Below are 17,307 nucleotides of genomic sequence, written 5' to 3' on the forward strand. Positions count from 1 at the left end.
TGCTTCTATATTTATATTACAGTGCATGTGTTTACGCTCCGTATTGCCATCTGTGTGTTATGCATGCACTTCATATGTAAGAACATAGTTTAATTAACTTAACTTCAAAATTATATATTTTTCATGTTCATTATAACTGGACCAATTTTGATAATACTGTGGGAATCTGGACCTCAATATATACAATTTAACGTCATAACATCAACTTTGTCAAGTATCTGTCAACTTTCACATCTGGGAATATATCCTCTTTTAAGTTCCCAGTGTTGATAAAGATGCTTTCATGTGACCTTCTGATCTGCAGTCCTGATTTCATCATTTTAATATAATACCAAACAGGCAGTCAAGTAGTCATCGCCAGTCCCTCAACTGGGTCACTCGTTTTTCCTGTACCTCAAAGTTCGGATACATCATTTTATTATACGTTCAGGTATATTGTTCTAATTATCTCTACAGGTACATCATCCTTCTCACCTATGGCCATATTATCAATTGTAAACCCAGAATAAGAACTGTCATCTAGAACTTTCTTCCTTTCGACCCAACCAGCATGCATCAGATCTCCATCCTCTACAAGGTATTTATCCTTGCATGAATCTCATGTGAACTCTCTCTTTTGTGACCGCTGGATAGATAGGTTAAGTTGATATATTGTATCATGTACTTCTTTTCATTGAAATTAAACGGTTATTTAGTTGTTAACTTTAGTGTCTGAGTACTTTACTTCTGTTGGGTTGTCTTTTTGTCTCCACCCAGAATCCAATCGCTTACTCACGCGGCTGCTCATGTGACCTACTTTAAAACACAAACTAAACTTGCTGTCATGGCTTCTGTGTCAACCAAGACATGATGGTGTCAGTCTTGACAAGGCACCAAAGAGTATATATACAGTATTGTGACTGGAGAGTCACAATACTGTATATATAACAAAATTGGTAGAATCATGTCAGCACCTAGTATAAATTAGGTTTGGCACAACACTGCCAAAAGGTTGCCGACACCTGGTCTAGATCTAAACAAATGTGTATCTAAACATTGAAAAGATACGGGCAGCTATGAATTTTTCATCTCCATTATAGTTTTATGGGAGGGACTCCATCATTTGTATCTGTCATCAAGCAGCTTGTATCCATGCACAATTTCAATATAATTGAAAAAAATATATAGTGAATAAGAACAAAAAATCGTTATAAAACTAACAAATTAAAAAGTATTTTACTTTATCTGACATTTTAACATCTTCGCTTGCACATATCTTCCTTAACTGGCTTATTAATATATCTTTATGCAGCGGCTTGAAACGGAATTTTGAACATCTTGAAGTCAAAGGTTCAATTATCCTGATTAAAAAAAAATTACATGCAAATTCATTCAAAAAATCAAATCGTATTATTGCTATGTACTGTACAATTATACAATATAATGCAATACTTTGTTCAGTCAAAATGAAACCAGAATTACTTTTTTTAAGCATATCATTTAATATTTTTAAAAATATTCCACTCTACAGTATTTAAAGCAAGTATCCTACCACTGAACAAAATTTTTTATTTCCTTGTAAAAATGGCTTAACTGTTTGCAAATCCACTCCATGACTCTGTCTTGTGTGTCGTCGTCTGATTTAAAGGTTCCCACAAAGATATGGTGGTCGCAGGGTGACAAATTAGAGTTGCCTGGTGGATGTTCGAGGACATTCTGTCTCATAATCATCAAGGTACTTTCATACTCATAATCATTAAGGTGTGTTTGGTCATATGAGGTCTAGAGTTGTCTTAAAATTATGCCTTCATTTAGGAGTCCTGGCATTTTGGCCTTGTACAGTTGGTTTTTCCAGATCTTGTAACATGGAGAAAGATGAGATTGCTTTGCAAAGAAGTGGACTTTGATGGACAAAAATCATCATCATCATCATCATCATCATGGGCTTTGGCTGAAAAGTAGTCACTCTGCCTCTTGCTTCCTGGGGTTCCAGTATGTTTCCACTCTGGTTCACTGCTTAGAATGGGACACACACAGTTTCACCCACAGTCACAATTAGGTCCAAGGAGGCCTCTCTATGATAAAATAATGCTACAGATGTTGGAGGGACATTACCATTCACTCTCCTTTTTGGTGCTCAGCAAAAAGTTTAGGTACTTGTTTACATGCATTTTTCTATAGTTAAGCATTATTGAATTTCATTATTGAATATGCAGAGCCATGGCAAATTTGTAAACTGTCGACAAGTTTGTTGACACCGATGGACTGGCTACTCTACATCAAGGTATTTGCAGCAGAAATGTTAGTGTTAACGATGGTTGGCTTTAGTCTTCCAACACCGAGTTGTCCGGTACCGATTGTCATCCTGTTTGAAACCTCTTGGCTCATTTGAAGACTTGTGTCTTTGACAACACATTCTTGTCAAAAAAAGCTACCAATCGACAATGAACTTCACTAGATTTGACTTTCTCTAATGCCATATATTCAATGACCAAAAAGCATCCTGCCTCACACTAGGCACCATTTTCTACAATAGCATGCCTGCGCTGCCACGTAGCAGAAGTGCTGCCAACATATGCAAAATATTAATAGCCAATGCTCCTACATACGTGCCAAATTCAGTTTTTCAAGCATGAATACTTTATTTTTAACAAAATTCCAGTTTCTTTTTGACCAAACCAAATATTGATATAATACAGCATAATTATATTATTTATAATTAACATTAAAATTAAATTAGGGATGCTCTGAATGAAATCTGAATTATATAACAGTATGCTAAATCACATTAAAAATATATTGGTACAGAAAACTCATTTAGTAATTGGAAAGTTGGTTTTTATTTATAATTTAAAGTAATTAATTGGTAAAATTTTAAAATAGCTTTGGATTTATATCAAAGTTTGGATGTGAATGGTCATTACTATTAGCATAATCATTTAAATGTAAAAATAAATCATTATAACTTGATTATGTATATTGGAAGGCAACTCTGACTACCTCTAATGAATTCATTAAATGTGAAAAAAAAAGGTTATAGCATAATGTTACATTCCAAGATGCATCTTCCAGAGCATATTTTGCACTCTGGAATACATTCATGATTTAAAACTTTGTTTCCGAACCATACATGTCATACATGTATAGTTTCAAATTATATTCTGTTGTCCTTATCTTATGTTTAGTACTTAATTTGTCTATAAGGACCTAATTTTACTACTACAACTTATTATACTGGTAACTTTGCAGAACAAAGTCACCAGTATAATAAGTATAATAAGTTATCAAAAATAGATGCATCAGAATGGTTAATTAAATTATGCTTATTAATTATTGAAAACAATTATTTCCAGTTTGATGATAAATTCTACACCCAAACAGATGGAATACCTATGGAAACTTGCATAGGTCCAAAGCTGGCAGAAATATTCATGATACAGATAGATGAACAAATTAGTAATATACAAGGTATTGAATTTTACACCAGGTATGGTGTAACTGTGATGACTGTTTTATAATATTTGACCAAAGAAAAACAAATGAGAATTTAATATTAGAACAAGCTAACCACATAAAAGAAAATATCAAATTTGAGGTTGAAACAGAAAGACAGAATAGTATTATTTAGATATAACAATAGAAAGAAAAGAAGATAAATTAATATATAAAAAATATGTAAAACCTATGCAGATTCCTAAAGTAATCAATTATAAAAATATTATTACAAAAATGGATACAAAAATTAGAAAATGATGAACAGCTGAAACAATTTGATAGAGAAAACAATTTGTAAAATTAATGTATATACCAAAATTACTTGAGAGAATTAAAAAGTAATAGAAAGTAAAATAAATTTAATACCCAAAAAAATAAATTCAACTAAAAAATATCTTTATTATAGAAATGATAAAAAATATGAGATAACAGAATAAAAAGGTGTAGTATATTTGATTGCAGTTGTGAACAAAAGAAAACTTATATTGGAGAAACAAAAAGAAAATTTAAAATACATATAAAAGAACATATTTGTGCCATCAAAAGTAATTACACAAATTCAGCAGTAGCAGAACATTGTAATACAAATGGATGCAAAACAGATTTGAACACTATAAAAATAAAGAAAAAAGAAAGAAATAATTTTATGATTTAATTATATTAACATATCCACATAGCAAAACAAATGAATAGAATGAACAACAATTTAGGAAGGGAAATACACCAATTGTGGAACAGAATCATTGACAGAGGTAATGAGGGGTGTTAGTATAAAAGGACAAATAATCTCGTGATAAGATAATGTCCAAGTAATGATAGAAGAACGATGATGTAAGTTTTAAAAATGTTTTAAACCATCTATTATGAATGTAACTTATAGCTATTGTTATTGTATACAGGAATATTAGAGGTATGATTGGATTTGTGCTACTTATGCTTTTGAATGTTGATGTATTTAAAAATCAAAAAACTATAAGTTTTATTTTGTCTTTTATTATTTTATTGTCGGAAATTTTATAAATTTTGTAGTAATTTTATATTTGTTTTAGAAATTGTTGGTCGTAAACCTGCTGATGAGGGACCAACAGGTCCGAAACACGATGATATCATGTAACGTGTATTCAGGTGAAAAATAAAGACTGTTTTTTCTCATATATGTCTTCTTAAATTGCAGAACAAAGTCACCAGTATAATAAGTCCTAGTAATAAAATTAGGTCCTTGTAGATAAATTAAGTATTAAACACATATAGTTTTGTTCAATTCTGACAACTCCTCTATGGTGCAGTAATTTTTATGGCAACAAGTGGCCTATTGATGTTTAATGTTCTTGTATGGTGGGGTTCTGAAACATGTAAATTTTTACTAGATAGCAAAACAACCAAACATATATGAGGTGAGATATTTTTGGGCTTTAATTAAACTAATTAAGTCAAATTACATAGTTTGATTTTTTAATAAATGTAGCCAATTAAATCACCACTTTTAATCCAAATATTTAACTTGAAGTATGTTTGTAAAATCAAATGAGTTAAATGATAAGGATGTCATCGTTACTCTCATACTTGTCAACATTTGTCAACTGATTGGTTGAAATGGTTGTTTCTATTAAGTCGAAGCTGTACACATGTTATTTTAAATGGCATTTTCAGTAGCAATTATCTCTACTGATTATTAATCTCTGCAAATAGCAAGAAACTGTCCGATTGAAATGAAAAAGCAAGTTGCAAATGTTGCTGGTGTAATTCTATCTGAAATGCTCTCAGATTTCTTCGTGTGAGGAATTATTTGTCATATTGTCTTTTAATTCAATTTATACAACTGAGCAAAGTCAATATCAATAATGATAATGACATTTCCTAACTCTCCCTCATAAATTTTGTTTAAAACACTGTAGACGAAAAACATGAGCATCAAGTAAAATAATACTTCATGACCATTTTGTTAGTAATTTGTTTAACATGTTTAATTCTACAACTGTACCCTAAATTATCAAAAATCTGACTTGTAGATGTTGAATTATTTGGCTAACATACAAATTTAAATCATCGCAGCATTTTTAAAATTTACTTATGCAAATATTAAAGACTAAAGAGCATTGAGTAACAGAATAATTTTTAAAAATGTTATTTAAATAATTTTTTTAGTTGTTTTGTTTGCATCAATTTATTAATTTTAATTAAAATTACAAAAGGATTTTCCAACAAATATGTCGGGCCCTGTGCCTCATCGTCTGGCTTGTCTCTGCCATGGATTCAGCCAAGTCCACAATGAGTATAAAAGAAAAGGATCTCCATGCTCACGGGAAAGAGTTTAGAATGAAAAACTGAAAATACGGAGATATGTAAAAAGAAATAAACTGTGTTTACCTGCTAATATAATTACACAACAGACAGAAACGAGTTGACTTTGATTCTTTTTCCATGGTTCTTCTTAATGCTGCCTAAAATTTATTTAAAAAAATCTTATTTCAATCAATTAAAAATGAAATAAAGTGAAATATTAATTAAACACAATATTCAATTGTTGCATTTTATAATTCTTTTGGCAGATGTAACATTTAATATGGAATAAAGAATATTTTTCCATTCAGTCTCTTAAGTTATTTATAGATAACAAAAAATACAGTGAATCAGTTTTAAGGTTAGCAACACTGTCTCATAAGTTTTGTTTGAATTCAATGCGGTATCATGAATGCAACACACTTAATGCATTGGATGCAGCATGTAATTTTATTAGAATTATATTAAAAATATATAAATTTCTTAAATAGTTATTCTTTTGTTTTTTATTAAAACCGATTTTAAGCCTTTAAAACCATTACTTTACATTGTTCTCTTTATTTTTCTCATAAATGCATTCTGATCTTCAATCCTGATCAGTTTGTTATTACACTTCATAGAATATATTTTTGCAAATGCTGCTTTATACAATTTCTCCAAGATATTCAGGTTCTCATGTCTGTGTCATCTACCACACGGATAGCACAGACTAATGTATAAGTTGACTGGAATTTTTAGTTCAAAATTCTAATTTAGGCTTATAAGACTTATTACAAGTGTATAGTAAACTAGAACTAAAATATGGATGCAGTATATGTTATTTCTATCACTTGTATATCAGATTTTTTGGTCTTAAAAAGTGGATTTGCATATCGCAATTTACAGTATGTTGTCAGGAAATATGTAAAAAATAACAAACTTTATCAAATCAATTCAAATGAAATATGCTTTAAGATTTTCGGATTGAATCGATGGAATATGACAATACAATGCATGGGTAATCTGTTAAAGGGGTGTCTCCTGATAGGACTTATGTGAAACTAACCCTTTTAGGTGTTAGATGCATGTAAAAGGAGTCCAGACGACTGTGCCTGTTAGATAGGCACTTTCAACATCAACACCTTTTGTAATGTGAATTTGTTTGACATTAAATAAGATATATTCAGCTTTTTATAGCTTGACTTTAAAATTGTAAATAACTGTGGAACAGGTAAACATAAAGAGTCAGTCCTGAGTGAGACACACTGTATTTTTAAATAACTTAAGAATTAGAAATTTGTCAAAATGTATCCTTATCCTTACTAATATAAATAACTCAAAGATATATTTTGATAATGATACATACCAATATTTTTCTTAAAGTACACAAAGATTTCAGAATGTAATACAAATTAATATGTAGCATAAAATTAAATTAACCTGTGCACTGGTGGTCATGGCATCTGCTTCGTCAAGAATTATAATTTTAAATGCTGGGCAAGGTTTACCACTGTTAAAAAAATAATATTTATTAATTTAATATATTGAGAACAATAATAAAAAGCATTTAGTAAATCTGAATTGTNTCGAGAGCATATATTTTAAATCAAATAGATTAAAAATATGATTAAAAGTTGTAGCCCGGCATTGTAACGATGTCACAATAATTTTTGATCGTTATATTATATATTTTTTACGAGAAAATAATAAAAAGCATTTAGTAAATCTGAATTGTCAATTCATTTGACGAGATTAAAGTGGAATTTAAGAACTTTACTTTTATTGGATGAAACTGAGTTTGAATAAATGGTTCCCTTGAAAATTAGCAATGCCAACTTCCAAAGAAAATTATAATTAATTATAAAATAGCATCAAATCAAATAAAAATGAAATCTTTCAATCAACTAGATGTGTTTCAGCTGATAACATCCTGTTGATGAATACCAGAAATCTTAAAGATAAACTTGGATAAAAGAGAAATAAATGAACATGTACTATAGAATATAATATGCAAACATATATGTGTTTGATTTTTTTCTACATTTACGTCACAGAACAGGAAAGAAGACGAGATATCCACTAAATGTATATAAAATATTGGTTTAAAATTATTGCGACACTTTTTTCGATCACAAAATAAGAAAGAAATGGTGGCACTGAAACTGATAAATTGTCACAAGATTTCTAAATAAGTGAACAAAGCCATGGAGCAAGCAGTATATATACCCATATGTTGCATGGCCTTCCTGAATTGGTGAGCATGTGCCAAGCTGCAGCCTGAATCACACAAAACAGCTAGTATCTGCTGGAGACAAAATCCCATGTCACTTGTAGAGGGCCACGAATCATTTCAAAATCATTGCGCAATGGAGTAGGGGTTACGCGTGGTACCCTTCTGGTAGAAAATCAAAATTTGACCTCTCTCATCTATATTAATAGACAACTCTGCATACATAGCTTATCTATAAACATCCTGCTTCCCTTTTATCTATGTATATAATGCATATGATACACTATACACAAAAAAGGAAATAAAAATAGAAATGGTAGCACCAGGAATCAATGAATTGTCACAAAATTTTTGTTACAAATAGTCTATATTGGGATTAAGGAACAAAGTCCATGGAGTCAGTGAGAGGTGTCAAAGCCCTCTACTACAATATAATTTCTCCAGATTCAGATTATTATTCAGAAAAACTGAGTCAAGAGATTCATGAATGGAACTTCCTCTAAATATTTAATGGAGAAACCTTCAGTATCTGAACTATTAAATGTAAGACAATACTGTCATCACCAAACTCTGAAATTCATGTATAGATCTCAACACATATACGTCCAAGAAAAATTTACATTATAAAATTTCATAAAAAAAAAAAAAGTGGTCTATTGAAGTGCAGTTTGTAGTGAAAGAAAGATTAACTCAAAAAGTTTTGTAATGCCTATATGATTTGCTTGACATATTGTTTCCCCTGGGTGATGGATTGGCTATGGGAGACAAATACACTGGGTTCCTCAATCACCCAACAACCCCACTGAATTTCTTTTGTGGGAATATGCGAAAGACATTGTGTATCAAACACAAGTTCCTAATGTTATTGTTTTGAAAGACAGGATAACCATTACAATCTCCAATGTTGCATAGGAAATGCTATACAATACCAGGTAGAAATCAGTTATTGATCACACATTCTTCTTGTAACTAAAGGAGCACAAGTTGAGGTTTATCAAATGCATGCAAAACAACTTTAGCTTTTGTATTAATTTTTGTAATAAGAAAAAAACATCTTGAATTAATTTTTTTAATCACACATTGCATTTTGACAAATTAGTTTAAGGAAATTTAATAATAATGTAGATCTTTCTCAAACACCGTCTATAATTTTTATCATTTGAGGTATTTAAGTTTAGCAAAACACTTTAAAATTAATTTAAACTTATTTTAACTATATTTATATGCAGCTTATTATACGTCTAAAAACTAATTTCGTAAATAATTACTCACTCCGGTCGAACGCCACTGGCTGTTCTCTGCGAAAAACTTTTAACTTTATCTCTAATTACTTGGATTCCACGTTCATCGGAAGCATTTAATTCCAGGATTCTGTCGCGATACATATCACTGTAAAAAAAATATATAAATAATTTATTATTTTATGAACACAGATATACTGATTTCTTGTGTGTGTTAGATATTGTATAAAATTTATTTTAAAATACTCTAGATGTATTTTGTTCTTCAATTAAAATAACAATCTAACAATAACATATACAGAATGACATAGACTGCTGGTACACCCCTTTTAATTAATTAACCTGTCCTACGTTCTTCCCGAAAATATTAGTGTTGACCTCATTGACCTGCGTGGGCGATCCCGAATATTTTCATGTTTACATCGGAATAAAAACATTTGCAACATTTTCATTTATTTCAACTATTTTGCAACTTATAATTGAAAAATAGTTTAAAAATTTTGCAATTCTTACAAGATTCTTATGCAGCAGTTCATAAAAAAAGACCAAAACATGATTTGTATTGACGGTTAGAAGATCTAAGAATAGCAGGATATTGGCTTGCAACAAGGATTCACATTCAAACCCAAGTTGAATTCTTACATTTGACTTCGTATGAATTGAATTTCAAGTCTTCACAAGCAATTGGACTTAAATGTTAGATTGTTTTTCACTACTTGACCACTTTATTATAAGCCTAACAATAATGGAGATGAAAAGACCTATTTGGAGTCCATAGGTTGGAAATGATTAAAATACAGGGTCTTAAAAAAAAAGCTACCATTTTATATTATTGTAATCATGTTCATTATTATCTAAGAATGTCATAACATACATTAAAACACCGGAAAACTGTTCAAGCATAACATTTGCCCAATACAATTTCTCAAAGTGCACATTGTTCACACAGTATGCATATCACATATTCATATTCTTCCTATAGTTGCTATAGTATATTTTTAGTCACTCTGCCCTCAGTGGACACAATTCTATGGCTCCTCCAGATTATTCCTGTTGCACAATGAGAGTGATTCCAACTTTGCAAACTGCAGAATACACTTCTTTGCTGTGTATTTGCCAGTTTTGTTTATGGCGCATCCTAGAGACAGTAGGAGACAAGATATCTGAATGCAAATGGAAGATGAAATTTGTATGGTTACTCTATCAATTGATGTACAGCGCATACTTCTCAGATAATAATTAACATAATTACAGTAATTTAAAATGATACATTCATTTTGAAATACCCTATGGTTTTGTATGAGGTAAATGAACATTAGGAAAAAGTATTTGTTTCAGTATTTTTCTTTCTTTTAAATTTCTTCTCTATCATAACTGAAAAATTTAATAATTTTATAAACTTATAAATTTCATTTTTCAAGAATAGGATATAATTTTGCCAGATAATACAAAAAAGAAATATGTTACTTACCCAAACATTTCATGAGCTAATGCTAAAATCGTTGATGTTTTTCCTGTACCTGGTGGGCCATAAAATAATAAATTTGGTAACTAAAGAAAGAGAAAAGTGAAATAAATTTTAAAAAATGTACAGCTTCAAGAAATATAAAATATTATTACACAAGTGTGTGTAGTTTTCAAGTAACACCATATAAAGAAATATTATACAATGGCTGTATTATGTTGAAAATATTCAAGATACACATTGTCAACGCGTGCCATCCTATAAATGTTCCTATCATACGTAAATTAAATACAAATAGCAAAAGATGTGGCAGTAACATTTACAAAAAACTGCTAACGTTTATTTGAATACTAATTTTGTATTTAATGCATTTTACAAATTGCTAGACAACATGATGTCATGTCAAGTTTCACTAAAAGCATTCTACAAATATTTTTATTAAATTGTATACAGATGAAGTTTAAGAACCTTTCTACTATAGCATGTGAACAGTTCACAAACATAGCATAGACTGGCATTCACTCGACAAAAACAAACATTCCATTGTCAAACATGCAAATCTTTTAGTGGAGATGCATGCTGGTAGCAGCTATCAAACTGTTTCAGAACTATTTGCAAATTTCTAATTTTGATTTTTATATATTATGTTACTGTTTGAAACTCTGTTTACACCCTCGTCAAGTAAATTGTGTTTACCTGACAAGGGCTCATAAATAGAGCCAACAAACATTTAGTAAAGAAACTTAAATATCCCAGTGGTAATATGTTTTTATATTTAGTGTTTATAATGCCAAAAGACAGTGTATTTGGACTCATTTTATGCAGTTTGGCATCAAGTGTGTTTTCAGATCTTTAATCTGTATATAACTATAACAGAAATTTTATTAATTTTAAGATACAAAATAAAAAATACACTTTTTAAAACTCACATCTGCTCCTGTTAGAATCTTTTTGAGTACGGCCACAACTTCATCTTGATATGCAACTTCATCCACTGTCCTGGGGCGACTAAATAATCAATAATTGTAGTTAAACACATCATTACCATAAACTTTCTATCTTTCACAAAGAACTATTTACAATAATACATTTTATAACATTTTAGATGTAATTTTAGTAAAAGCTAAGAAATTTAAAACAATTTATTAAGCCATTTTAGTGATTTTTAAAATAATCTTCAGGAATAAGTTGAAATTGTTCGTCATTAGTTCAAAATTTGCATAGGAAGTTGAGTCAAATGTATTAAAATCAAGAAAAAAACCAAAAAAATTTGCAAATCAAATGGGCACAACTTTGTCTCGGCTTCCAAGTTGCCACAGCAACCATCACGCATTTCCGAAATTCCTACTAAAACTATCAAGCCTATGGAAAAATTTTACACTTAGCACATTCTAGATTTATCAGAAGTAACTTTTCTCACATTTCCCGATTGCTTGGATCACCCTTGAATTGAGACAATCAAAGCAATATGCATCACATATAAATTTGAAATTTAATGCACTTCTGCCGATGACAAAAATAGAGAGAGAATTGAAATATAGGCATGTGTAAAGAATATCAAATATTAACATTTTGAAGCAGAGAAAACGAGTATTACTTACAATAAATATAAATTGTATTAACATAAGTATAAAATTGTTGCCACTTTATAATTAGGATATATTCTGAAAAATTTGTCATTAAGAACATTATATAAGAGTATACTTAAACCTTATATGGGTACGAGATGGCTGAGCAGTTAATATGTTGGCCTACCACTCTGGGAAACCCGAGATTGAATCTGAGCTTTGGGAACTTTATGGGTTGGTCTGTCCCAGATATGTCAAGTCCAATCCATCCCTCACCACCCTACACTCTGTCATGGGCCTGGCCAAATCCATGATGGGATTAATAAAAAGGCCCTCTTGGTGTCAACGGTAAAATTTTCTATTTAGTATTTATAGTTTGCTTTTTGCTTAATTTAGTGAAAAAGTAACATTTAAGACAATAAACAAAGAAAAAATTCCACTTTTTCCAAACAATTTAACAGTTTTTAGGCTCTGATCTATTGTCATTTGATAATTTCAGTCTACAACTCTGCCTCAGAAGAATATAAAAGAGAGGTTGCAGCTGACATTTTCAACTTAAAAACATGAACGTCAGATGTTCAGCACCGCCATCCTGTAAGCCTAGACATTTGACAATGGCGTTTGGAATGTTGAGCATGATTTCACTGACATTCCAAACAATATTGTCAAATGTCTAGGCTTACAAAATGGCGGTGCTGAATATCTGAAGTTCATGTTTTCATGATGAAAATGTTGGCTGCAACCTCTCTATTTTCCAGTAAACAAGGTTGAAAAAGTAAAATCCTTCAAAGCTACTTAAGTCTATATCCTGGTGAATTTAAGTTCTATCAAAATACACTGTGGTGCAATGTTTACAGAGACAATGTTACAGTCACAGTGAAAACACAACTTCAATACACGAAGACAAAATAACCACTGAGAATATAAGGAAAAGCATGACTCTACCACAGCAAAACAATCAAGACCCAAAGTGGGCTCGTCTGATGGCAACAAATTCTTTAAAGACACCGGGCATATCTGTCATATTACACAAGGCACTAAAGAAGACAGATCATTCCAAATAGATTGAATCTCACAAGAAGCGAATGCACAAAACACCACCAATTTCTACAATGTTATGCAAGATGAAGTATTTTAGTTATTTGTATGAAATTAAATTCGATGAGATTGAAAAAATATCTCAGTAATAAATATATTTTACTAATGTCAGATGAGACAGCTGACAAGAGAAACCACACCATTATCAATGTTTTGACTGGTAATTTAAACTTAAACAAATCATTAGCAAATATTAAAATTACTGTAGTAAATGATTTATTTTGGTTTAGTATTTATGATTGATGTAAAATTAACAGTATGATTGACATAGTAATTAAATTATGTATTACTTACTATTTTTCTACCCACGGCTTCAATACAGATTTTCTTACAATAGGTTGAGAAGGAACGTCTTTGGACGAGCTGGGTTTAGATTTCTGCTTCTTAAGAAAGGCTTCCATATTTCTAATAATAAAAATGTTGACATTTTATTGTTTTATTATGCTTAATTATGGATATTTATGGATTATTATGCTTAATTATGGATATTTATGGATAATAAATGAAGTTTAAATATAAATTTTACAATTCAAAGAAGAAAACAGACATGTTATAGGAGTCAATGTATGCAATTTCTACATATGCGGATTCAGTCTAATTGTCTGGTAGATAAAAGTTTTTGATAGAGAAAAATAAAATTAATTTATTAAAATTTGATTTTATAAATGTAATACTAAGAAAAATTACAGCTAAACATAAAGTTTCAACAAAATCTGTGTGTGTGTGACAGCAGCTCCACACATTCAGCTTAAGACTGGCACAACTATTCTACTTCTGCAATATATGAACACTGCAAAGGATCTTATTAAAAAAACTTAAAAGGAAAACACAATAATGCATGAACACCTGCTTACTACGAAGTACTCATGAGGTCAAATAGTGGATTCCTTGCATTGAACTCATTTCACTCATTTCATCAGACACCATATTCCTTTTGAGATGTGTTGCACCGGTTTTTGATAATTCATGCATTTGCCATGACTATCAATAGAAGCTAGATTGCATTGTTGCAATCTAGCTTCCTTCTACCGTCTTTGCACATGGACAAGTTAACTGATTGGTTCGTAGTCCTTTGATGGCTTAAGGGTATCTGTTGAGAACTAAAGTAGCCAGAAGTACTTGGGTTCTGATGGATTTACCACCATAAATGTGATACACTAAGAAATATTGTAAATCATTTTCATAGCTGGTGTTGGGGACATCCGCCAAAAAAGTTTTAAGATGTCTGTGAGAGGATGTACGAAGGAAACGCCCAGAACTTTGGCGATCAGGTGACTGGTTCTTTTATCACAACAACGCCTCTGCACACAGGGCCTTACAAGTGACCCACTATTTGGCCTCTTGGGGATGGCCTGTCATTCCCCACCCTCCATATTCACCAGACCTAGCCCCGTGAGACTTTTTTCTGTTTCTGAGAATGAAGAAAAATCTAAAAGGGAAGCGTTTTGATGATGTGGAGGTGGTATAAACAGCTTCGCTAAGGGCACTGGATGATATCAAAGTTGAAGAGTTCCAGAGATGCTTCAAACAGTGGGGAAAAAGACTTCACAGGTGCATTGCATCTAATAGAGAGTACTTTGAAGGTGACTGAAGAAATTTTGTAAAAAAGTTAATAAATAAAGTTTTTATACAAAAAATCCGGTTATTTTGGTCTCCCCACGTATATTTGTTAATTACAAAATTGTTCTTTTAAATCGTTTATTAAAAATTATTATTTAAATTTAGCAGGTAGCAGATCAATAGAAAAAAACTGCAATTTTAATAAAGAATAAAAAAAAATTTATTATTCATCTCTTATTTTGTCACTCAGTTAACGCTGTCTTTACAAACTGTAGGTCCTTTCTGTATATGGAAGAAAGAGTCCATCTACTGAGCTAAAGATCTAACAGACCATTAAGAAAAATTATCCAGTTTTTTAGTCTCCAAGTTTCCTTTAATCACCACCAGACATGGAGTACTTGTCCCGAGGGCCGATAACCAGTCTATGCAACCGTCTCTTCTGCAGAAATCCAGTGAGAGGCCATTCCAGTACTTAGTGCCACATATCTCTCTGTAAGGCCCCTATAGAAACAGCAACAGTATTCAATATAAAAAATAATAAAAAAAAAATATAGAGAATTATGATACAACAGAATTATTTGGATAAGACTTCACCTTTGCCATGCATTACCATTGCATCCTACTAGCATTGCAATTTCATAGAGAAAAATGAACTATATGTCCAGGAATTATCATTGACAATATGTTCTGTTCCAAGTTCCTTTGCATCCCTACAGTTTGATAGGGCATGCCAAAATAACAATCCTATACTTTTAATTTCCTCACATTTACTCATTAGACTAGTGATGCCACCTTTTCAAAATCGCTGACCCGGACGGGAGGTCAGGTTTGTTCGAACAGAAGTTCCTGACGCATGCGCAAAGTCATTTTACAATGCAAAGAATAACGTGCATGCAAATCAGTTACAGTGTCAGATAATTTAGCTCTATTTGAGACGTGTATGATCGTACATAAAAAAAAAAGGTAGACAGGTTGCTGCGTGCCACACATCGGCATAAACAGACTAACATGGCAGAATTGCAGATGAGTTTAAGTGAGTGAGAGTTCTTTTGCTGTTTTGTGTAAATTTGTAAAAATATTTGCAAGAACTTTGTTTCATTGTAATTTCACAATTTCTTTGAAATTCCCGGAGAAAATTAATAGTTCACCCGGACCGTGAGTCAATTCCCGGACTGTCTGGGTGGTAACACTACATTAGACATATTATATATATATATAACAAATGGCATGTCTAACAAAGCTTAGTTTTGCTACAGTTTAACATGTAACACATCAAGTAATTTTGGGGGACTATATCTCGCGAAGGTTCACTTGTACAAGTATGGTTCCTTTGACTTTTTTGCTTCTATGGGTATGCTCTACAGCTCTGGTAAGGTCACAACTGTCTCATTCCGAGCTTGAATTGAATTGAGCCCACGAGTAACCCAGAAATTTGCAGTTTGTTTATTTAATTGTACCCGTAAACATTCCACCTATAAGTGGCTTGTACGTCTTCTACACGCAATTTACTTTATAAATTCTTACCGCTAACTCTTCCGTCAATTACTAAGCAATAATTACGATGAATCTCCGTACTTTTCGCGGAAGTTTTATGTTATTTTTTCGGCGTTAAGATTATTAAAACCACATTTCCATTCTCCGGCAACGAGACTTTTCCCGCGCAATTTACTCCACTAACTTCCGCTTCTCATCGCATGGAGGAAACGCAGCGACGCCGAACGGAAAATGAAGGAACTAAATATTTAAACTTTTCTCATCCAAATTTAGCCAAGAAAAATAAGAAAGGAAAAAGGCAGTGTCCTTTTATTTTTCTTTTTTTACATAAAAAATCCGGGAAATTAGATCGAAAATGGAATTGAAGGAATCTAAAAGATAACCTCGAAACAGAAAAATATTTCTATAGAAAAGTATCAAAATAAGGAGATGATGGGAAAAAGTCTTGTGTCATATTTAGCGGAAACGCGTGCGAAACAATTATATTAGCATTATTCGATAATCCCACTATTTAATACTTATTGGCTATCTCGAATAAATTACATGATCTTTGGCAGCAAGACTTTCGACTATTTGAAATTGGTATTCAAATATTTTGTATTATACATAATACTTTGTATATACCCAAGGACTATATACTACAAGGATAGCCAGATCCCTATTCTACAATGTTAGCCAGGAATGGCAAGTTAGTGACGTCAGTACGAGTCCTGACCTCTCTGTTTACATAGAGCAGGGTGTGCACGTGTTTAGTTTTCGCTTTTAATATTCGTCCAATTTTGTGATTAACGAAGTGATTTATTTTAATATTTCTGTAATTGTTTTATTTGACTAAGTTTTTTATAAGGTAAGATGATTTAAATATAAGTCATTAAATATTTAAAGCTATATTTTTATGTTAGGTGAAGAACAAAATGC

The 17,307-nt window shown here is 31.4% G+C and overlaps 1 protein-coding gene across 2 annotated transcripts in view; it reads right to left on the reverse strand.

The window, feature by feature from the left end:
* Positions 1-17,307, reverse strand: part of LOC111640901 (replication factor C subunit 4-like) — a 37,947-nt gene that overhangs the window by 2,048 nt on the left and 18,592 nt on the right. Inside the window, exons 1-8 of one of the 2 annotated variants that reach the window (XM_023386997.1) lie at positions 16,420-16,603; positions 13,630-13,740; positions 11,599-11,677; positions 10,676-10,755; positions 9,236-9,352; positions 7,174-7,243; positions 5,842-5,915; positions 1,220-1,340 (exon numbers count right to left, since the gene is read on the reverse strand). In XM_023386997.1, coding sequence (XP_023242765.1) covers positions 1,220-1,340; positions 5,842-5,915; positions 7,174-7,243; positions 9,236-9,352; positions 10,676-10,755; positions 11,599-11,677; positions 13,630-13,736 — 648 coding nt within the window. In that variant the 5' untranslated portion in view covers positions 13,737-13,740; positions 16,420-16,603. Of the gene's footprint in view, positions 1-1,219; positions 1,341-5,841; positions 5,916-7,173; positions 7,244-9,235; positions 9,353-10,675; positions 10,756-11,598; positions 11,678-13,629; positions 13,741-16,419; positions 16,604-17,307 lie in introns of those variants that run through there. The other variant, XM_023387003.1, reaches the window with a different exon arrangement.

This window comes from Centruroides sculpturatus, unplaced genomic scaffold, assembly GCF_000671375.1.
Source record: "Centruroides sculpturatus isolate CEXI.00-Female unplaced genomic scaffold, Cexi_2.0 scaffold163, whole genome shotgun sequence".
NCBI classification, from domain to species: domain Eukaryota; kingdom Metazoa; phylum Arthropoda; class Arachnida; order Scorpiones; family Buthidae; genus Centruroides; species Centruroides sculpturatus.